This window comes from Bombina bombina, chromosome 9 (assembly GCF_027579735.1).
Source record: "Bombina bombina isolate aBomBom1 chromosome 9, aBomBom1.pri, whole genome shotgun sequence".
NCBI lineage: Eukaryota > Metazoa > Chordata > Amphibia > Anura > Bombinatoridae > Bombina > Bombina bombina.
In genome coordinates this window covers 87,706,904-87,729,981 of record NC_069507.1, presented here as the reverse complement: position 1 = coordinate 87,729,981, position 23,078 = coordinate 87,706,904, and the positions used below count along the sequence as shown (strand labels likewise).

Below are 23,078 nucleotides of genomic sequence, written 5' to 3'. Positions count from 1 at the left end.
ATATCGCTCTCAGTTCCAGAATGTTTATCGGTAGAAGAGATTCTTCCCGAGACCAAAGACCCTGAGCTTTCAGGGATCCCCAGACCGCGCCCCAGCCCATCAGACTGGCGTCGGTCGTGACAATGACCCACTCTGGTCTGCGGAATGTCATCCCTTGTGACAGGTTGTCCAGGGACAGCCACCAACGGAGTGAATCTCTGGTCCTCTGATTTACTTGTATCTTCGGAGACAAGTCTGTATAGTCCCCATTCCACTGACTGAGCATGCACAGTTGTAATGGTCTTAGATGAATGCGCGCAAAAGGAACTATGTCCATTGCCGCTACCATCAACCCGATCACTTCCATGCACTGAGCTATGGAAGGAAGAGGAACGGAATGAAGTATCCGACAAGAGTCTAGAAGTTTTGTTTTTCTGGCCTCTGTCAGAAAAATCCTCATTTCTAAGGAGTCTATTATTGTTCCCAAGAAGGGAACCCTTGTTGACGGGGATAGTGAACTCTTTTCCACGTTCACTTTCCATCCGTGAGATCTGAGAAAGGCCAGGACAATGTCCGTGTGAGCCTTTGCTTGAAGAAGGGACGACGCTTGAATCAGAATGTCGTCCAAGTAAGGTACTACAGCAATGCCCCTTGGTCTTAGCACAGCTAGAAGGGACCCTAGTACCTTTGTGAAAATCCTTGGAGCAGTGGACAATCCGAAAGGAAGCGCCACGAACTGGTAATGTTTGTCCAGGAATGCGAACCTTAGGAACCGATGATGTTCCTTGTGGATAGGAATATGTAGATACGCATCCTTTAAATCCACCGTGGTCATGAATTGACCTTCCTGGATGGAAGGAAGAATAGTTCGAATGGTTTCCATCTTGAACGATGGAACCTTGAGAAACTTGTTTAAGATCTTGAGATCTAAGATTGGTCTGAACGTTCCCTCTTTTTTGGGAACTATGAACAGATTGGAGTAGAACCCCATCCCTTGTTCTCTTAATGGAACAGGATGAATCACTCCCATTTTTAACAGGTCTTCTACACAATGTAAGAATGCCTGTCTTTTTATGTGGTCTGAAGACAACTGAGACCTGTGGAACCTCCCCCTTGGGGGAAGTCCCTTGAATTCCAGAAGATAACCTTGGGAGACTATTTCTAGCGCCCAAGGATCCAGAACATCTCTTGCCCAAGCCTGAGCGAAGAGAGAGAGTCTGCCCCCCACCAGATCCGGTCCCGGATCGGGGGCCAACATTTCATGCTGTCTTGGTAGCAGTGGCAGGTTTCTTGGCCTGCTTTCCCTTGTTCCAGCCTTGCATTGGTCTCCAAGCTGGCTTGGCTTGAGAAGTATTACCCTCTTGCTTAGAGGACGTAGCACCTTGGGCTGGTCCGTTTCTACGAAAGGGACGAAAATTAGGTTTATTTTTGGCCTTGAAAGGCCGATCCTGAGGAAGGGCGTGGCCCTTACCCCCAGTGATATCAGAGATAATCTCTTTCAAGTCAGGGCCAAACAGCGTTTTCCCCTTGAAAGGAATGTTAAGTAGCTTGTTCTTGGAAGACGCATCAGCCGACCAAGATTTCAACCAAAGCGCTCTGCGCGCCACAATAGCAACCCCAGAATTCTTAGCCGCTAACCTAGCCAATTGCAAAGTGGCGTCTAGGGTGAAAGAATTAGCCAATTTGAGAGCATTGATTCTGTCCATAATCTCCTCCAAAGGAGGAGAATCACTATCGACCGCCTTTATCAGATAATCAAACCAGAAACATGCGGCTGTAGCGACAGGGACAATGCATGAAATAGGTTGTAGAAGGTAACCTTGCTGAACAAACATCTTTTTAAGCAAACCTTCTAATTTTTTATCCATAGGATCTTTGAAAGCACAACTATCCTCTATGGGTATAGTGGTGCGTTTGTTTAAAGTGGAAACCGCTCCCTCGACCTTGGGGACTGTCTGCCATAAGTCCTTTCTGGGGTCGACCATAGGAAACAATTTTTTAAATATGGGGGGAGGGACGAAAGGAATACCGGGCCTTTCCCATTCTTTATTAACAATGTCCGCCACCCGCTTGGGTATAGGAAAAGCTTCTGGGAGCCCCGGCACCTCTAGGAACTTGTCCATTTTACATAGTTTCTCTGGGATGACCAACTTGTCACAATCATCCAGAGTGGATAATACCTCCTTAAGCAGAATGCGGAGATGTTCCAACTTAAATTTAAATGCAATCACATCAGGTTCAGCCTGTTGAGAAATGTTCCCTGAATCAGTAATTTCTCCCTCAGACAAAACCTCCCTGGCCCCATCAGACTGGGTTAGGGGCCCTTCAGAAATATTATTATCAGCGTCGTCATGCTCTTCAGTATCTAAAACAGAGCAGCCGCGCTTACGCTGATAAGTGTTCATTTTGGCTAAAATGTTTTTGACAGAATTATCCATTACAGCCGTTAATTGTTGCATAGTAAGGAGTATTGGCGCGCTAGATGTACTAGGGGCCTCCTGAGTGGGCAAGACTCGTGTAGACGAAGGAGGGAATGATGCAGTACCATGCTTACTCCCCTCACTTGAGGAATCATCTTGGGCATCATTGTCATTTTCACATAAATCACATTTATTTAAATGAATAGGAATTCTGGCTTCCCCACATTCAGAACACAGTCTATCTGGTAGTTCAGACATGTTAAACAGGCATAAACTTGATAACAAAGTACAAAAAACGTTTTAAAATAAAACCGTTACTGTCACTTTAAATTTTAAACTGAACACACTTTATTACTGCAATTGCGAAAAAACATGAAGGAATTGTTCAAAATTCACCAAATTTTCACCACAGTGTCTTAAAGCCTTAAAAGTATTGCACACCAAATTTGGAAGCTTTAACCCATAAAATAACGGAACCGGAGCCGTTTTGAACTTTAACCCCTTTACAGTCCCTGGTATCTGCTTTGCTGAGACCCAACCAAGCTCAAAGGGGAATACGATACCAAATGACGCCTTCAGAAAGTCCTTTCTAAGTATCAGAGCTCCTCTCACATGCGACTGCATGCCATGCCTCTCAAAAACAAGTGCGCAACACCGGCGCGAAAATGAGGCTCTGCTTATGCTTTGGGAAAGCCCCTAAAGAATAAGGTGTCTAATACAGTGCCTGCCGATATCAATAAATCAAAATACCCAGATAAAAAGATTCCTCAAGGCTAAATATATGTTAATAATGAATCGATTTAGCCCAAATAAAGTCTACAGTCTTAATAAGCCCTTGTGAAGCCCTTATTTACGATCGTAATAAACATGGCTTACCGGATCCCATAGGGAAAATGACAGCTTCCAGCATTACATCGTCTTGTTAGAATGTGTCATACCTCAAGCAGCAAGAGACTGCACACTGTTCCCCCAACTGAAGTTAATTGCTCTCAACAGTCCTGTGTGGAACAGCCATGGATTTTAGTGACGGTTGCTAAAATCATTTTCCTCATACAAACAGAAATCTTCATCTCTTTTCTGTTTCTGAGTAAATAGTACATACCAGCACTATTTCAAAATAACAAACTCTTGATTGAATAATAAAAACTACAGTTAAACACTAAAAAACTCTAAGCCATCTCCGTGGAGATGTTGCCTGTACAACGGCAAAGAGAATGACTGGGGTAGGCGGAGCCTAGGAGGGATCATGTGACCAGCTTTGCTGGGCTCTTTGCCATTTCCTGTTGGGGAAGAGAATATCCCACAAGTAAGGATGACGCCGTGGACCGGACACACCGTTGGAGAAAGTAATTTATCAGGTAAACATAAATTCTGTTTTTCCCGCCTCTAGTTCTTCTTCCAAGAGTGATCTCCAAAATCATCATGGAACAATAGTTTTTGTTGCTGGTAGCTCCAGCATGGCCTCACAGGTTATGGTATGCGGATCTTGTTCTGATGTCCAGTTGCCAACCTTGGCCACTTCCATTAAGGCCAGACCTTCTGTCTCAAGGTCCGTTTTTCCATCAGGATCTCAAATCATTAAATTTGAAGGTATGGAAATTGAACCCCTAGTGCTTAGTCATAGAGGTTTCTCTGACTCAGTGTTTAATACTATGTTACAGGCTCGTAAATCTGTTTCTAGAAAGATATATTATCGAGTTTGGAAGACTTATATTTAATGGTGTTCTTCTCATAAATTCTCTTGGCATTCTTTTAGAATTCCTAGAATTTTACAGTTTCTTCAGGATGGTTTGGATAAGGGTTTGTCTGCAAGTTCCTTGAAGGGAAAAATCTCTGCTCTTTCTGTTTTATTTCACAGAAAGATTGCTAAGCTTCCTGATATTCACTGTTTTGTACAGGTTTTGGTCCATATCAAGCCTGTCATTAAATCAATCTCTCCTTCTTGGAGTCTTAATTTGGTTTTGAAGGCTTTACAGGCTCCTTCGTTTGAGCCTATGCATTCTTTGGACATTAAACTACTTTCTTGGAAAGTGTTGTTTCTTTTGGCTATCTCTTCTGCTAGAAGAGTTTCTGAATTATCTGCTCTTTCTTGTGAATCTCCTTTTCTTATTTTTCATCAGGATAAGGCGGTTTTGCAGGCTTCATTTAAATTCATACCTAAGGTTGTGAATTCTAACGACATTAATAGAGAAATTTCTGTCCCTTCTTTGTGTCCTAAGCCTAAGAATTCTTTGGATGTGGTAAGAGCTTTGAAATATTATGTTGAAGCTACTTAAGATTTCAGGAATACTTCTAGTCTGTTATCTTTTCTGGTTCTAGGAAAGGTCAGAAGGCTTCTGCAGTTTCCTTGGCATCTTGGTTAAAGCTTTTATTTCATCAGGCTTATTTGGAGTCTGGTCAAGCCCCGCCTCAGAATTACAGCTCATTCTACTAGATCAGTCTCTACTTAGTGGGCTTTTAAGAATGAAGCTTCAGTTGATCAGATTTGCAAAGCAGCAACTTGGTCTTCTTTGCATACATTTACTAAATTCTACCGTTTTGATCTATTTGCTTCTTCGGAAGCAGTTTTTGTTAGACAAGTTCTTCAGGCAGCTGTTTCAGTTTGATTCTTCTGCTTTTGTTTTAAGTTTTTTTTTTCTTTCATTTATGAGAAAAAAACGTATTTTTTTGGTTGTTTATTTAATTTTTTCAGCGGAAAATGGCTGTTTTTATTTTATCCCTCCCTCTCTAGTGAGTCTTGTGTGGAGTTCCACATCTTGGGTATTGCTATCCCATACGTCACTAGCTCATGGACTCTTGCCAATTACATGAAAGATAACATAATTTATGTAAGAACTTACCTGATAAATTCATTTCTTTCATATTGGCAAGAGTCCATGAGACCTGCCCTTTTTATGGTGGTTATGATTTTTTGTATAAAGCACAATTATTTCCAAATTCCTTTGTTGATGCTTTTTACTCCTTTCTTTATCACCCCACTACTTGGCTATTCGTTAAACTGAATTGTGGGTGTGGTGAGGGGTGTATTTATAGGCATTTTGAGGTTTGAAACTTTGTCCCTCCTGGTAGGATTGTATATCCCATACGTCACTAGCTCATGGACTCTTGCCAATATGAAAGAAATGAATTTATCAGGTAAGTTCTTACATAAATTGTTATACATAATCCAGTGGTTGTTGTGTAGGGTGACTATATTGCCACTTTAAAACAGGACACACATGAATATACATATGTCAGGGTTCTTAGAATAGAACATTATTCAAAATATTTATTTAATCAGTCCTGACATGTATTTTTCATGAGTGTCCTGTTTTAAAGCATCAATATAGTCACCTACTGTTGTGCAATATCTCTGGTTTGCAATAGGAACACAGCATTTTTAGTTTGTGAGCCCTTCAATTAGGCATTTCTTTAGTACCTCTTATTGCAGAAATGTGGAGAAAAGGAATTTTTGTACTCCGTTATCTGGACAACATTTTACTTGTGATTGATTTTAACATAAAAAGGATCCTATGTACAGAAAAGGTATTAAAATTTCTGCAGTACCATGGCTGAGAAATAAAGACGATAGTTGATTCTAAGTCAAGAGATTGTCTTCTTCAGTCCCAAAAAGGGATGTTATCTATTTTATAGCAGAATATTCGGGAAATAATCCTTCATGTGAAAATCTGTTGCCATGGTGAGATTAATATGGGTTGTAAAGTGGGCAAGATGGGAAATGTCAGTTAAAGCATCATTCCTACAGAAATAGAACAAGAAAGACTCTGTCCCTGATGATTTCCTTTATATCTCAAACATCCTTTAAAATGGTGGCCTTAGTGGTACAATAGAAGCAGTTGTTTCCTTTGGGACTCTGTGGAGATTTTCCTACCAAATCTTGGTATTTTTTGCATTCAATTCACTGATGAGTTTCTATATTTTGGCTTATGTCTGTAGAATGAATTAGGATTTCTTCGGTTGTTAGCTGTTCTTTCCTGGACATCACTAAGAGCCACCTTTTATGGTAGTAAATTGGGGAGTGCTGAATTATTAAAAAGTCTACACCAGAATTTTTATTGTTTTAAAAGATAGATAATCCCTTTATTACCTATTCCCCAGTTTTACATAACCAACACAGTTATATAAATAAACTTTTTACCTCTGTGATTACCTTTATTCTGCAAACTGCCCCCTTATTTCAGTTCTTTTGACAGACTTGCATTTTAGCCAATCATAGCTGGCTCACTGGAACTCTACGTGCGTGAGCACAGTGTTATCCATATGACACACATTAACTAACACCCTCTAGTGGTGAAAAACTGTCAAAATGTCCTGAGAGAAGAGGCGGCCTTCACGGGTTTAGAAATTTGCATATAAACCTCTTAGGTTTAGCTTTCAACTAAGAATACAAAGAGAACAAAGCAAAATTGGTGATAAAAGTAAATTGGAACATTGTTTAAAATTACATTCTCTATCTGAATCATGAAAGTTTATTTTGGACTAGACTGTCCCTTTAATAGGGGTATCTCTCAATGGGGAGTTTTATATAGGAATATAAGCCAAGATACACCATTATTTTGGATTTAATGTCTGTATTTCTGCTTTTAGTAATTAAAGTCTACAATGACAGGCCACACTAATTTTAAGCAACTGCTATGTAGAGTCTGTGGTACCTAGAGTTAGTGATTTAAATTGTTTAGCTAATTATTTGTTTGTTAACCAATTAAAAGTAATTACAGACATATGAAAAAGAGAGCATACACGTTTTATTTTTTTCCCAATTTACTTTATTTTTTATTTTTTATCAAATTTTCTTTGAAGAGATACCTATGTAGGTGTCTGGAGCAATCCAAGGCAGGAAATAGTGATGCCATTTAGTGTTCTTGCAAAATTACTATCATATATATTCTTCCCTCTGCACATTATAGAATTTACCATGGGGTGGGGGGGGGGGGAGATGGCTTAACCTCTGATTCCAACATAAATGGTAATCTTTTTAACAAGTGCATGGTCAAACAGATTGCAGTTAACTGGCAAAGTATAAAAAGTTTTCTCCTATAGGCTGATTGCTAGATTTTTCAGGATTTTTTGGAAGTTAGCTGTGGTTTCCAGCAGTCAAAGGGTTCTAACGCCTTGGATAGTAGAAAAGAACTGCAACTAAAAATATCTTTGAAAATACAGAACTCTAGGAATGTTGGAAACTGCAGCAAATAACAAAGTCTGAAAAAAATGTGTTTAATGATTACTACAGACAGTAATGTTGTTTGTTTTCCTGACCTCTTTAACTTGGTGTTTCATAAGCCTTTGAATACTCTGTTTTCTTCTCATTTGTAAAAGATAAGACGTGATTCCAATGAGTTTATCAAATTGTGAAATCCACAGTTAAGTTTTGCTTTCATAATATGTACAGGGTCTACTTAACAGAATGTTCAGTTACAAATATTTCTTCTACTAGATACGACGAGTCCACTGATTTTCCATATCTGACACCATTCGGGATGCTTGTCAAACGGTCCCTAAGGTGGAGGGAGCTATTTCTACCCTTGCTAAGCGTACAACTATACCTATTGAGGACAGTTGTGCTTTCAAAGATCCTATGGATAAAAAATTAGAGGGTCTTCTAAAGAAATTGTTTATTCATCAGGATTTTCTTCTACAACCAATAGCGTGCATTGTTCCAGTTACTACTGTAGCAGATTTTTGGTTCGAGGCTCTAGAGGAGTCTCTAAAGGTTGAGACCCCATTAGATGTTATTTTGGATAGAATTAAGGCTCTCAAGCTAGCTAATTCTTTAATTACCGATGCCGCTTTTCAAATGGCTAAATTAGCGGCGAAAAATGCAGGTTTTGCCATTTTAGCACGTAGAGCGTTATGGCTTAAATCTTGGTCTGCTGATGTGTCATCAAAATCGAAGCTTTTAGCTATTCCGTTTAAAGGTAAGACCCTATTCGGGCCTGAATTGAAGGAAATCATTGCTGACATTACTGGAGGTAAAGGTCATGCCCTGCCTCAAGATAAGACTGTTAAGATGAGGGCTAAACAAAATAATTTTAGGAGGACCCTCTACTTCCTCTTCCGCCACAAAGCAGGAAGGGAATTTTGCTCAATCCAAGTCAGTCTGGAGACCTAACCAGGCCTGGAATAAAGGTAAATAAGCCAAGAAGCCCGCTGCTGCTACCAAGACAGCATGAAGGGGCAGCCCCCGATCCGGGACCGGATTTAGTAGGGGGCAGACTTTCTCTCTTCGCTCAGGCTTGGGAAAGGGATGTTCAGGATCCCTGGGCATTAGAAATTGTGACCCAGGGGTATCAGCTGAAATTCAAGGATTTTCTCCCAAGAGGGAGATTTCATCTTTCACGTTTGTCTGTAGACCAGACAAAAAGAGAGGTATTCTTACGCTGTGTAAAAGACCTCTATACCATGGGGGTAATTTGTCCAGTTCCAAAACTAGAACAGGGACAGGGGTTTTACTCAAATCTGTTTGTGGTTCCCAAAAAAGAGGGAACTTTCAGACCGATTTTAGATCTAAAGTGCTTAAACAAATTTCTCAAGAGTCCCATTGTTCAAGATTGAGACTATACGAACAATTTTACCAATGATCCAGGAGGGTCAATATATGACCACCGTGGACCTGAAGGATGCGTATCTTCACATTCCTATCCACAAGGATCATCATTAGTTTCTAAGGTTCGCCTTTCTGGACGAACACTATCAGTTTGTGGCCCTCCCCTTCGGGTTGGCAACAGCTCCCAGAATCTTCACAAAGGTGCTAGGGTCCCTTCTGGCGGTCCTCAGGCCGCAGGGCATAGCAGTGGCGCCTTATCTAGACGATATCTTGATTCAGGCGTCAACTTATCATCTGACCAAATCTCACACGGACATCGTGTTGGCATTTCTAAGAACTCACGGTTGGAAAGTGAATATAGAAAAGAGTTCACTAGTTCCACTAACAAGAGTTCCATTCTTGGGAACTCTGATAGACTCGGTAGACATGAAAATATTTCTGATGGAGGTCAGAAAGTCAAAGATTCTAAATACTTGCCGAGCGCTTCAGTCCATTTCTCGGCCATCAGTGGCTCAGTGTATGGAAGTCATTGGACTAATGTTAGCGGCAATGGACATCGTTCCGTTTGCACGCTTTCATCTCAGACCACTGCAGCTGTGCATGCTCAGACAGTGGAATGGGGATTATGCGAATTTATCTCCTCAGATCTGGATCAAGAGACCAGAGACTCTCTTCTTTGGTGGTTGTCACAGGATCATCTGTCCCAGGGAATGTGCTTCCGCAGGCCAGCATGGGTAATAGTGACGACGGACGCCAGCCTCTTGGGCTGGGGTGCAGTCTGGAATTCCCTGAAGGCTCAGGGTGGTTGGGCTCAGGAGGAGTCTCTCCTTCCAATCAATATTCTGGAACTGAGAGCAATATTCAACGCGCTTCAGGCATGGCCTCAGTTGGCTTTGGCCAAATTCACGCACTTCAGGCGGCTTTTGGCCAAATTCACGCGCTTCAGGCATGGCCTCAGTTGGCTTTGGCCAAATTCATAAGATTCCAGTCAGACAATATCACGACAGTAGCATATATCAATCATCAAGGGGGAACAAGGAGTTCTCTAGCGATGATCAAAGTTTCAAAGATAATCCGATGGGCGGAGTCTCACTCTTGCCATCTATCAGCAATCTATATCCGAGGAGTAGAGAACTGGGAAGCGGATTTTCTAAGTCGTCAGACTTTTCATCCGGGGGAGTGGGAACTCCATCCGGCGGTGTTTGCATCATTGATTAGTCAATGGGGCACACCGGAATTGGATCTGATGGCGTCTCGTCAGAATGCCAAACTTCCTCGTTACGGGTCCAGGTCAAGGGATCCCCAAGCTGTACTGATTGATACTCTAGCAGTTCCTTGGTCGTTCAACCTGGCTTATGTGTTTCCACCATTTCCTCTCCTGCCTCGTGTGATTGCAAGAATCAAACAGGAGAGAGCTTCGGTAATCCTATTAGCGCCTGCATGGCCACGCAGGACTTGGTATGCGGATCTAGTGCACATGTCTTCTCTGCCACAGTGGAAACTTCCGTTGAGACAGGACCTTCTCATTCAAGGTCCATTCCAACATCCAAATCTAGATTCTCTGCAACTGACTGCCTGGAGATTGAACGCTTGATCTTATCTAAGCGGGGATTCTCTGAGTCGGTCATTGATACTTTGATTCAGGCTCGCAAGCCTGTCACTAGAAAGATTTACCATAACATATGGCGTAAATATCTTTATTGGTGCGAATCCAAGGGCTACTCATGGAGTAGGGTTAGGATTCCTAGGATTTTGTCCTTTCTCCAAGAAGGATTGGAGAAGGGATTATCAGCTAGTTCCTTAAAGGGACAAATTTCTGCTTTGTCAATTTTACTACACAAGCGTCTGGCAGATGTCCCAGACGTTCAGTCTTTTTGTCAGGCTTTAATCAGAATCAAGCCTGTGTTTAAACCTATTGCTCCGCCATGGAGTTTGAATTTAGTTCTCAATGTTTTTCAAGGGGTTCCGTTTGAACCCATGCTTTCCATAGATATTAAACTATTATCTTGGAAAGTTTTGTTTTTAGTTGCTATCTGTTCGGCTCGAAGAGTTTCTGAGCTTTCTGCGTTGCAATGTGATTTGCCTTATCTTATATTCCATTCTGATAAAACCTGGATTTCTTTCTAAGGTTGTTTCTAATAAGAATATTAATCAGGAAATTGTTGTTCCTTCCTTGTGTCCTAATCCGTTTTCTAAGAAGGAACGTCTGTTACATAACTTGGACGTGGTTCGGGCTTTGAAGTTTTACTTACAAGCGACCAACGATTTCCGCCAAACATCTTCTCTATTCGTTGTTTATTCTGGAAGACGTAGGGGTCAAAAAGCTACGGCTACCTCTTTCTTTTTGGCTGAAAAGCATCATCCGCCTGGCATACGAGACTGCTGGACAGCAGCCCCCTGAAAGGGTTACGGCTCATTCTACTAGAGCTGTGGCTTCCACGTGGGCTTTTAAAAACAATGCTTCTGTTGAACAGATTTGTAAGGCTGCGACTTGGTCCTCCCTTCATACTTTTTCCAAATTTTACACATTTGATTTTTTTGCTTCTTCTGAGGCTATTTTTGGGAGAAAGGTTCTTCAAGCAGTGGTGCCTTCCGTTTAGGTATCTGTCTTGTCCCTCCCGTTCATCCGTGTCCTGTTGCTTTGGTATTGTATCCCACAAGTAAGGATGAATCCGTGGACTCGTCGTATCTAGTAGAATAAATGTAATTTTATGCTTACCTTATAATTTGATTTCTTCTACGATACGACGAGTCCACGGCCCTCCCTGTCTTTTTAGACCGATTATATTTTTTCAAAACTTCAGTCACCTCTGCACCTTTTAGCTTTTCTTTTCTCTTCCTATACCTTCGGTCGAATGACTGGGGGTGGAGAGAAGGGAGGAGCTATATATTCAGCTCTGTTGTGGTGCTCTTTGCCACTTCCTGTTAGCAGGAGGATAATATCCCACAAGTAAGGATGAATCCGTGGACTCGTCGTATCGTAGAAGCAATCAATTTATCAGGTAAGCATAAATTTCCTTTTTGAAGTTTTTGGCAAGGACTTTAAATTGATTGTTTTTACAAATATTTCTTATTCTTAATACCAATAAGTGATGGAAATATTTCTGGACTAGCTTTGCATGGTGCTGTTCTGTGAAAGAGTTTTAGTAATCTATAAAAGAAAAGGAAGGATATTTTTAAGCAACTGTACACTGCAGGAAATGAAAGATTCACAGAAGTTTTAAAATTAGGGTTACCAGCTGGTCTTCAAACAAATACTGGGTGGGTTGTGGGGAGGGTGCCAGGGGTTGGTCGGAGGGGGTCTCTCAAAAATCCCTCCTAATGATCTATATTTCTCCAACATAGGTGTGTCCGGTCCACGGCGTCATCCTTACTTGTGGGATATTCTCTTCCCCAACAGGAAATGGCAAAGAGCCCAGCAAAGCTGGTCACATGATCCCTCCTAGGCTCCGCCTTCCCCAGTCATTCTCTTTGCCGTTGCACAGGCAACATCTCCACGGAGATGGCTTAGAGTTTTTTGGTGTTTAAATGTAGTTTTATTCTTCAATCAAGAGTTTGTTATTTTAAAATAGTGCTGGTATGTACTATTTACTCTGAAACAGAAAAGAGATGAAGATTTCTGTTTGTAAGAGGAAGATGATTTTAGCAACCGTTACTAAAATCGATGGCTGTTTCCACACAGGACTGTTGAGATGAAGTAACTTCAGTTGGGGGAAACAGTGGGCAGACTTTGCTGCTTGAGGTATGACACATTTCTAACAAGACTTGGTAATGCTGGAAGCTGTCATTTTCCCTATGGGATCCGGTAAGCCATTTTCTTAGTTTTAAATATAAGAATAAAGGGCTTCACAAGGGCTTTAAAGACTGGTAGACATTTTTCTGGGCTAAAACGATTACTTTATAAGCATATTTAATGGTTTATAACTTTGAAGAGTTATTTTAATCTTGGGAATTGTGTTAAAAAAACGGCAGGCACTGTATTGGACACCTTTTTCACTGGGGGCCTTTTCTAGTCATAGGCAGAGCCTCATTTTCGCGCCACTAATGCGCAGTTGTTTTTGAGAAGCAAGGCATGCAGATGCATGTGTGAGGAGCTCAGATCCACTGAAAAAGCTTATTGAAGGCGTCATTTGGTATCGTATTCCCCTCTGGGCTTGGTTGGGTCTCAGCAAAGCAGATACCAGGGACTGTATAGGGGTTAAATGTAAAAACGGCTCCGGTTCCGTTATTTTAAGAGTTAAAGCTTTCAAATTTGGTATGCAATACTTTTAAGGCTTTAAGACACTGTGGTTAAATTTTGGTGAATTTTGAACAATTCCTTCATACTTTTTCACATATTCAGTAATAAAGTGTGTTCAGTTTAAAATTTAAAGTGACAGTAACGGTTTTATTTTAAAACGTTTTTTGTGCTTAGTTATCAAGTTTATGCCTATTAACATGTCTGAACCATCAGATAGACGATGTTCTGTATGTTCGGAAGCCAAGGTTCCTCTCCATTTAAATATATGTGATGAATGTGACAAACAAAGTAGGGACAATGATGCCACTGATAATAATGTTGCCCAAAATGATTCCTTAAGTGAGGGGAGTAAGCATGGTACTGCATCATCTCCTTCTATGTCTACACCAGTCTTGCCCACTCAGGAGGTCCCTAGTTCATCTAGTGCGCCAATCCTCCTTACTATGCAACAATTAACGGCTGTAATGGATAATTCTATTAAAAACATTTTAGCCAAAATGCCCACTTATCAGCGAAAGCGCGACTGCTCTGTTTTAGATACTGAAGAGCATGAGGACGCTGATGATAATGGTTCTGACATGCCCTTACACCAGTCTGAAGGGGCCAGGGAGGTTTTGTCTGAGGGAGAAATTTCAGATTCAGGAAAAATTTCTCAACAAGCTGAACCTGACGTTATTACATTCAAATTTAAATTGGAACATCTCCGCGCTCTGCTTAAGGAGGTGTTATCTACTCTGGATGATTGTGACAATTTGGTCATTCCAGAGAAATTATGTAAGATGGACAAGTTCCTAGAGGTCCCGGTGCCCCCCGAAGCTTTTCCTATACCCAAGCGGGTGGCGGACATTGTAAATAAAGAATGGGAAAGGCCCGGCATACCTTTTGTCCCTCCCCCTATATTTAAGAAATTATTTCCTATGGTCGACCCCAGGAAGGACTTATGGCAGACAGTCCCCAAGGTCGAGGGGGCGGTTTCTACTCTAAACAAACGCACTACTATCCCTATAGAAGATAGTTGTGCTTTCAAAGATCCTATGGATAAAAAATTAGAGGGTTTGCTTAAAAAGATGTTTGTTCAGCAAGGTTACCTTCTACAACCAATTTCATGCATTGTTCCTGTCACTACAGCAGCGTGTTTCTGGTTCGAAGAACTAGAAAAGTCGCTCAATAAAGAATCTTCTTATGAGGAGGTTATGGACAGAGTTCAAGCACTTAAATTGGCTAACTCTTTTACCTTAGACGCCACTTTGCAATTAGCTAGATTAGCGGCGAAAAGTTCAGGTTTTGCTATTGTGGCGCGCAGAGCGCTTTGGCTAAAGTCTTGGTCAGCGGATGTGTCCTCCAAGAACAAATTGCTTAACATCCCTTTCAAGGGGAAAACGCTGTTTGGCCCTGACTTGAAAGAGATTATTTCAGACATCACTGGGGGAAAGGGCCACGCCCTTCCTCAGGATAGGTCTTTTAAGGCTAAAAATAAACCAAATTTTCGTCCCTTTCGCAGAAACGGACCAGCCTCAAATTCTACATCCTCTAAGCAAGAGGGTAATTCTTCTCAAACCAAGCCAGCCTGGAGACCGATGCAAGGCTGGAACAAAGGTAAGCAGGCCAAGAAGCCTGCTACCGCTACTAAGACAGCATGAGATGTTGGCCCCCGGGACCGGATCTGGTGGGGGGCAGACTCTCTCTCTTCGCTCAGGCTTGGGCAAGAGATGTTCAGGATCCTTGGGCGCTAGAAATAGTTTCTCAAGGTTATCTCCTGGAATTCAAGGAACTACCCCCAAGGGGAAGGTTCCACAGGTCTCAATTGTCTTCAGACCAAATAAAAAGACAGGCATTCTTACATTGTGTAGAAGACCTGTTAAAAATGGGAGTGATTCATCCTGTTCCATTAGGAGAACAAGGGATGGGGTTTTACTCCAATCTGTTCATAGTTCCCAAAAAAGAGGGAACATTCAGGCCAATTTTGGATCTCAAGATCCTAAACAAATTTCTCAGGGTTCCATCGTTCAAAATGGAAACCATTCGGACAATTCTTCCTACCATCCAGGAAGGTCAATTCATGACCACGGTGGATTTAAAGGATGCGTATCTACATATTCCTATCCACAAGGAACATCATCGGTTCCTAAGGTTCGCCTTTCTGGACAAGCATTACCAGTTTGTGGCACTTCCATTCGGATTAGCCACTGCTCCAAGAATTTTCACAAAGGTACTAGGGTCCCTTCTAGCGGTGCTAAGGCCAAGGGGCATTGCAGTAGTACCTTACTTGGACGACATACTGATTCAAGCGTCGTCTCTGCCACAAGCAAAGGCTCATACGGACATTGTCCTAGCCTTTCTCAGATCTCACGGGTGGAAAGTGAACGTAGAAAAAAGTTCTCTATTCCCGTCAACAAGAGTTCCCTTCTTGGGAACAATAATAGACTCCTTAGAAATGAAGATTTTTCTGACAGAGGCCAGAAAATCAAAACTTCTAAGCTCTTGTCAAGTACTTCATTCTGTTCTTCTTCCTTCCATAGCGCAGTGCATGGAAGTAATAGGTTTGATGGTTGCGGCAATGGACATAGTTCCTTTTGCGCGAATTCATCTAAGACCATTACAACTGTGCATGCTCAGACAGTGGAATGGGGATTATACAGACTTGTCTCCGACGATCCAAGTAGATCAGAGGACCAGAGATTCACTCCGTTGGTGGCTGACCCTGGACAACCTGTCACAAGGGATGAGCTTCCGCAGACCAGAGTGGGTCATTGTCACGACCGACGCCAGTCTGGTGGGCTGGGGCGCGGTCTGGGAACCCCTGAAAGCTCAGGGTCTATGGTCTCGGGAAGAATCTCTTCTCCCGATAAACATTCTGGAACTGAGAGCGATATTCAATGCTCTCAAGGCTTGGCCTCAACTAGCAAAGGCCAAATTCATAAGGTTTCAATCAGACAACATGACGACTGTTGCATATATCAACCATCAGGGGGGAACAAGGAGTTCCCTGGCGATGGAAGAAGTGACCAAAATAATTCAATGGGCGGAGATTCACTCCTGCCACTTGTCTGCAATCCACATCCCAGGAGTGGAAAATTGGGAAGCGGATTTTCTGAGTCGTCAGACATTTCATCCGGGGGAGTGGGAACTCCATCCGGAAATCTTTGCCCAAATAACTCAATTATGGGGCATTCCAGACATGGATCTGATGGCGTCTCGTCAGAACTTCAAGGTTCCTTGCTACGGGTCCAGATCCAGGGATTCCAAGGCGACTCTAGTAGATGCACTAGTAGCGCCCTGGACCTTCAACCTAGCTTATGTATTCCCACCGTTTCCTCTCATTCCCAGGCTGGTAGCCAGGATCAATCAGGAGAGGGCTTCGGTGATCTTGATAGCTCCTGCGTGGCCACGCAGAACTTGGTATGCAGACCTGGTGAATATGTCATCGGCTCCACCATGGAAGCTACCTTTGAGACGGGACCTTCTTGTTCAAGGTCCGTTCGAACATCCGAATCTGGCCTCACTCCAACTGACTGCTTGGAGATTGAACGCTTGATTTTATCAAAGCGTGGGTTCTCAGATTCTGTCATTGATACTCTTATTCAGGCTAGAAAGCCTGTAACTAGAAAAATTTACCATAAAATATGGAAAAAATATATCTGTTGGTGCGAATCTAAAGGATTCCCATGGAACAAGATAAAAATTCCTAAGATTCTATCCTTTCTACAAGAGGGTTTGGAGAAAGGATTATCTGCAAGTTCTTTGAAGGGACAGATTTCTGCTTTATCTGTTTTACTTCACAAAAAGCTGGCGGCTGTGCCAGATGTTCAAGCTTTTGTTCAGGCTCTGGTTAGAATCAAGCCTGTTTACAAACCTTTGACTCCTCCTTGGAGTCTCAATTTAGTTCTTTCAGTTCTTCAAGGGGTTCCGTTTGAACCCTTACATTCCGTAGATATTAAGTTATTATCTTGGAAAGTTTTGTTTTTGGTTGCAATTTCTTCTGCTAGAAGAGTTTCAGAGTTATCTGCTCTGCAGTGTTCTCCTCCTTATCTGGTGTTCCATGCAGATAAGGTGGTTTTGCGTACTAAACCTGGTTTTCTTCCGAAAGTTGTTTCTAACAAAAATATTAACCAGGAGATAGTTGTGCCTTCTCTGTGTCCGAATCCAGTTTCAAAGAAGGAACGTTTGTTGCACAATTTGGATGTAGTTCGTGCTCTAAAATTCTATTTAGAGGCTACAAAGGATTTCAGACAAACATCTTCCTTGTTTGTTGTTTATTCTGGTAAAAGGAGAGGTCAAAAAGCAACTTCTACCTCTCTCTCTTTTTGGCTTAAAAGCATCATCCGATTGGCTTATGAGACTGCCGGACGGCAGCCTCCTGAAAGAATCACAGCTCACTCCACTAGGGCTGTGGCTTCCACATGGGCCTTCAAGAACGAGGCTTCTGTTGATCAGATATGTAAGGCAGCGACTTGGTCTTCACTGCACACTTTTACCAAATTTTACAAATTTGATACTTTTGCTTCTTCGGAGGCTATTTTTGGCAGAAAGGTTTTGCAAGCCGTGGTGTCTTCCATCTAGGTGACCTGATTTGCTCCCTCCCATCATCCGTGTCCTAAAGCTTTGGTATTGGTTCCCACAAGTAAGGATGACGCCGTGGACCGGACACACCTATGTTGGAGAAAACAGAATTTATGCTTACCTGATAAATTACTTTCTCCAACGGTGTGTCCGGTCCACGGCCCGCCCTGGTTTTTTTAATCAGGTCTGATGAATTATTTTCTCTAACTACAGTCACCACGGTATCATATGATTTCTCCTATGCATATTCCTCCTTTACGTCGGTCGAATGACTGGGGAAGGCGGAGCCTAGGAGGGATCATGTGACCAGCTTTGCTGGGCTCTTTGCCATTTCCTGTTGGGGAAGAGAATATCCCACAAGTAAGGATGACGCCGTGGACCGGACACACCGTTGGAGAAAGTAATTTATCAGGTAAGCATAAATTCTGTTATTTTTCCACTAATAAGCAGCGCGTTATCCCCATGGCTGCCAGTAACAAATAAAACAGTGATAATTACCCCTGTATGCTAGTAATACTTGTAAAGCAGTGATTTTATCTCCCCTCTGGCTGTCAGTTACATTGATTTAGTAATGAGTTTAATACATTCGAAAAACACAGTTATATGACTCAGCTGGCTGAGAGTAACATGCACATCACAGTGATTATTCACAAATTTACTCCTGCACACACAGCATTGAAACTTAAATTGTTTACATACATGGCAACTAGCGGACAACGTGACTGCACGAGCAGTACCATTTTCTAACGAAACCATATTTTTTTATTTAGGCATCATTGGATATACAGCCTTAAACTTAGTTACAGTTTAATGACCTAAGAAAATGGATGTTTGTGTCAATGTTTTGTAAAGATTTTACTGGACAGTCTTTAGAAGTACTGGACTGCCAAGTTCAATACAGGACACATGGCAAACCTGTCTAAAATTCAGCATAATTCTATAGCTTGGTCAATGAAGGCTGATGCCTTTGTAAGTGATAAAAATAGATTTAAATTCTGAGGTTTCCAGTGTTGACCAGACTTATGCTTACATGTTGCCTACAAGGTCAATTTGTGATTTGAGGATCTGCTTGGAAGAAAAGTTTTTCCCAAGTTTATGTTGCGGTGTTGAGTGTTGCAAGCAATAACTATTTTTCTAGTATGTGGAGGATTTAGAAGATTTCCAAAAAAACCATATGAATAATTAAAAAAAAAAAAATTACAAGAAAAAAACTCACTGTGTTCTGTGGTTAAAACAATCTGTTGAAGAGCATTATACATCTTATGTCTATTTCCACTCCCCCTGTACCATGTGACAGACATCAGCCAATCACAAATGCATACACGTACCATGTGACAGCAATCAGCCATTCACAAATGCATACACACTTATTCTTGCACATGCTCAGTAGGAGCTGGTGACTCAAAAAGTTTCAATATAAAAAGACTGTGCACATTTTGTTAATGGAAGTAAATTAGAAAGTTGTTTAAAATGGCATTCTCTATCTGAATAATGAACGTTTAATTTTGATTGAGTGTCCCTTTAAGAATCAAAACCTCAAGGGTTCTTCAAGAAAATCCTCTTTATCTGTTTTTCCCCCATTAGTAATGTACAGTACATTTTCTCTGAATCTTGGTGCATAATTATTTGATTTATAGACCTATGAAACCAGTTACAGTTTACAAACATAACTGTTTTAACTAAAGACGAAAAAATATTTATTCCAGAAATGATGTCCTTGTTTAACCCGCTTGTGCCAGTTGTATGGCCCTGGCAAAAGGCTGACAAAACCTCTTAGAAAGCATGTCCAAACTGGTTAGAATCTTAAAAAGAAATCTCTTGCATACCCATGTTACCCTGGTATGCTTAATTATTTAGTTTCCATGCACACTGTCACCAATGTCTACTTCCACTGCAGCACACGTGGTCAAGTACGGTGGAAATGACAGCCTTTGGAAGATGTGCCCAACGTCATAGGTTTGACATGCTGCCCTTTTTATTGCTTATAATATGTTCCTTGCAACTATTATGCCAGTGATATGCCCTATTTATACCTTAGAACAGATATGTGTACCTGGCAAGCCATTTTGCCGTAGTAGTTATTTGTGGTACTTTATTTCTGACAGATTTCTCTTGCAGCTCTTTTTTATGTCACCTAAGTGCTCTAGTGAGACCTTTTAAGAGCATACAATGATGCATGACTGATACGCCTTTTGCTTGTAATAAGCTAGTTAGAAATTAAGTAGATGCTTGACCCCTGCAGCTCCCTTACCTTTTTCTGAAAGGTCTTACAACTTGTGTAGGGAGTAGATTTTATTTTTTGTCTGGCAAATGTATTTATTCTCCCCTCTGCCAGCCCCTGTATCATCTGACAGACATCAGCCAATCACAGACTAGTATATGTTTACCATATGAGCTTGTGCACATGCTCAGTAGGAACTGGTGCCTCAAACAGTGTGCATATAAAAAGATTCTGCAAAATTTGATAATGGAAGTAAATTGGAAATATTCTTAAAATTGTGTGCCCTTTCTGAATCCTAAAAGTTTAATTTTGACTTGAGTGTCCCTTTTAAAGGGACATCAAAGTAACCTAATATTTTCATATAAACAATAGGTATGCTACAGAAAAGCTTCCCTTTTTCCTCTGATTTTTTTTGTTCACAAAGATCCCAGCTCCCATAATGGTGACACTGAGTATGCCTATCTCTTATGTAGACATCCCAACATGCTCATTTACTACCCAGGCCTTTGCTTTTTTTTATTTATTTTTTATTACATCCCATCAGTAGGAACTTACCGCTGTGTGCTGTCACTTTGAGTATGAAAATATGAATTGGGAAGTAATTATATCTGTTATTGCAGACACTGAGAAAATGGCACAATATTTGGAGGAAGAACGCCACATGAGAGAAGAAAACTTGCGACTTCAAAGAAAGCTACAGCGAGAGATGGAAAGAAGAGAGGCCCTATGCAGGCAACTGTCAGAAAGCGAGTCCAGTTTAGAAATGGATGATGAGAGGTTTGATTTTTTTTTTTTTTATTATAATGGGGTAGGGTTCTGCCTCCAGAGTGGTCTTAAGACCAGGGTTGACAAATCCATAGAACCAGGGAGCCATGATTCCTAGAAATCTATCTCTGGCACCTAATTCAGTTGCATTAATATATATATATATATATATATATATATATATATATATATATATATATATATATATATATATATATATATATATATATATATATATATATATATTAAAGCTTGGAAGTGAAGGGCACTCTCAGGGTGTTTTTAAAGAACCACAAAATCTTTTTATTAGGAATCTCAGCAATTCATCAAGGACAAAGTCGACGTTTCGGCTCACATCCGAGCCTTCTTCAAGACAAAGATAATCTGTAGAAAAAAGGGAGACATATATATATATAAGCAAATTTTACAAACAGCAGTGAAAATAAACACCCAACACCATTGTTACCTTAAATAAAATTAAAAACATTGAAAGAATAAAGTGTAACTCTAGACATGCAAAAGAAGCCATGATAAACACATAGTTGCAATTCCATCTATTTAAATGCAAAGTGCAGACTGATATCTAGACGCCCAAGAGTTGATCAAAATACCTAAACTACATAACACCCTGTTAGCAACAGAAGTGTGTCAGTACGCATTGTAACATTACAAGCTCAGGATGATTCATTTGGCTTTATAGTTAAATAGTTATAGTTAGTTATATATATATAAAATACAAAGGAAATGTCTTGCTCCTCAGTAATATTGCTGATTCATAAATGTTAAATACATTTTACAATCTCTGTCTGAGAACAATTCAGCTTGTCTAATTTGTCTGCAGAGCTCTTGACATGTAAAATTGTTTACTTGTATTCATTTTTACTTTGTGTGTTTGTTTTTTTTTTTTTTTTAATGGAATAGTGTTATATACTATTTTCTTAAATTATTTTCTTCTCCATAACATCTCAGCTTTTTTAACCTATCAAAGTTTTTGAAAAATATGGAAGCAAATAATGCCATTATACTGCCAGAATAAAGTACAAAAATTGCATTGCATTTCCCCCCCCTTTTTTCAGGCCATAAAATTTAATATTCTCGCACCCTTTTTGCCATTTAAGGGACGGTAAAGTAAAAAAGTACTCTTTATGATTCAGATAGAACATGCAATTTTAAACAACTTTCTAATTTACTTCTATGATCTAATTTGTTTTGTTATCTTGATATCATTTGTTAAAAAACATACCTAGGTAGGCTCAGCAGCAGGGATGTACTACTGGGAGATAGCTGCTGATTGGTAGCTGCACATATATTCCTCTTGTCATTGGCTCATCTGATGTGTTCAGTTAGCTGACAGTAGTGCATTGCTGCTCCTTCAAAACAGGATACCAAGAGAATGAAGCAAATTTGATAATAGAAGTAAATTGGAACGTTGTTTAAAATTTGTATGCTCTATTTGAATTCATGTAAAAAAAAAAAATTGCTTCATGTCCCTTTAAGTGTATGTATGGCAGTATCAGTTGTGCACAAACATGCTTGTGGTATTTGTTAAACCTCTTATTTAGTCTTATTTGCTAGTTTCTAGGAGCCAGGAAGCCAAGACTTACTACTGAAATTTTATATATACAAGTTCTATAAAAAATGTGCAGTTAGCTGGTTATTTACCATGTTTTATTTCTGATTGTTCGTATGCATGTAAGGATTAATTTCCTGAATAGGGCATTTAGCGGTTGTTGAGTTTTTCCTCCTACTTTGTTAAAATCATAAAGGTACTGAAACACAGTTCTTCAAATAAGAAATTGCTTAACCTACAGTCTTTTTATACCCATAAGTCATGAACTGGTGAGTGGGCCTTCTTGTTATTACCCAGCGACACAAGTGATATTGTAGACTGCTTTTTTGGAAAGTATAAATACATGAAAAGAGATCATTTGTCAGAAAGCACTATAAATGCCAATTTATGTTTTCTCTTGTTAAGTGTATACAGTCCACGGGTCATCCATTACTTATAGGATAGTTGTGCTTTTTCGGATCCAATGGATAAAAAATTAGGTTACCTTAAGAAAATGTTTGTTCAACAAGGTTTTATCTTACAGCCCCTTGCATGCATTGCGCCTGTCACTGCTGCTGCGGCATTCTGGTTTGAGTCTCTGGAAGAGGCCATTCGCACAGCTCCATTGGATGAGATTATGGCCAAGCTTAAAGCACTTAAGCTAGCTAATGCATTTGTTTCTGATGCCGTTGTACATTTAACCAAACTAACGGCTAAGAACTCCGGATTCGCCATCCAGGCGCGCAGAGCGCTATGGCTTAAATCCTGGTCAGCTGACGTGGCTTCTAAATCTAAATTGC

At 40.6% G+C, this 23,078-nt stretch overlaps 1 protein-coding gene across 1 annotated transcript in view; it reads left to right on the top strand.

Annotated features, from left to right (window-relative positions):
* Positions 1 to 23,078, top strand: part of CCDC6 (coiled-coil domain containing 6) — a 321,876-nt gene that overhangs the window by 193,620 nt on the left and 105,178 nt on the right. Inside the window, exon 6 of the mRNA XM_053692244.1 lies at positions 20,585 to 20,741. Coding sequence (XP_053548219.1) covers positions 20,585 to 20,741 — 157 coding nt within the window. The remainder of the gene's footprint in view (positions 1 to 20,584; positions 20,742 to 23,078) is intronic.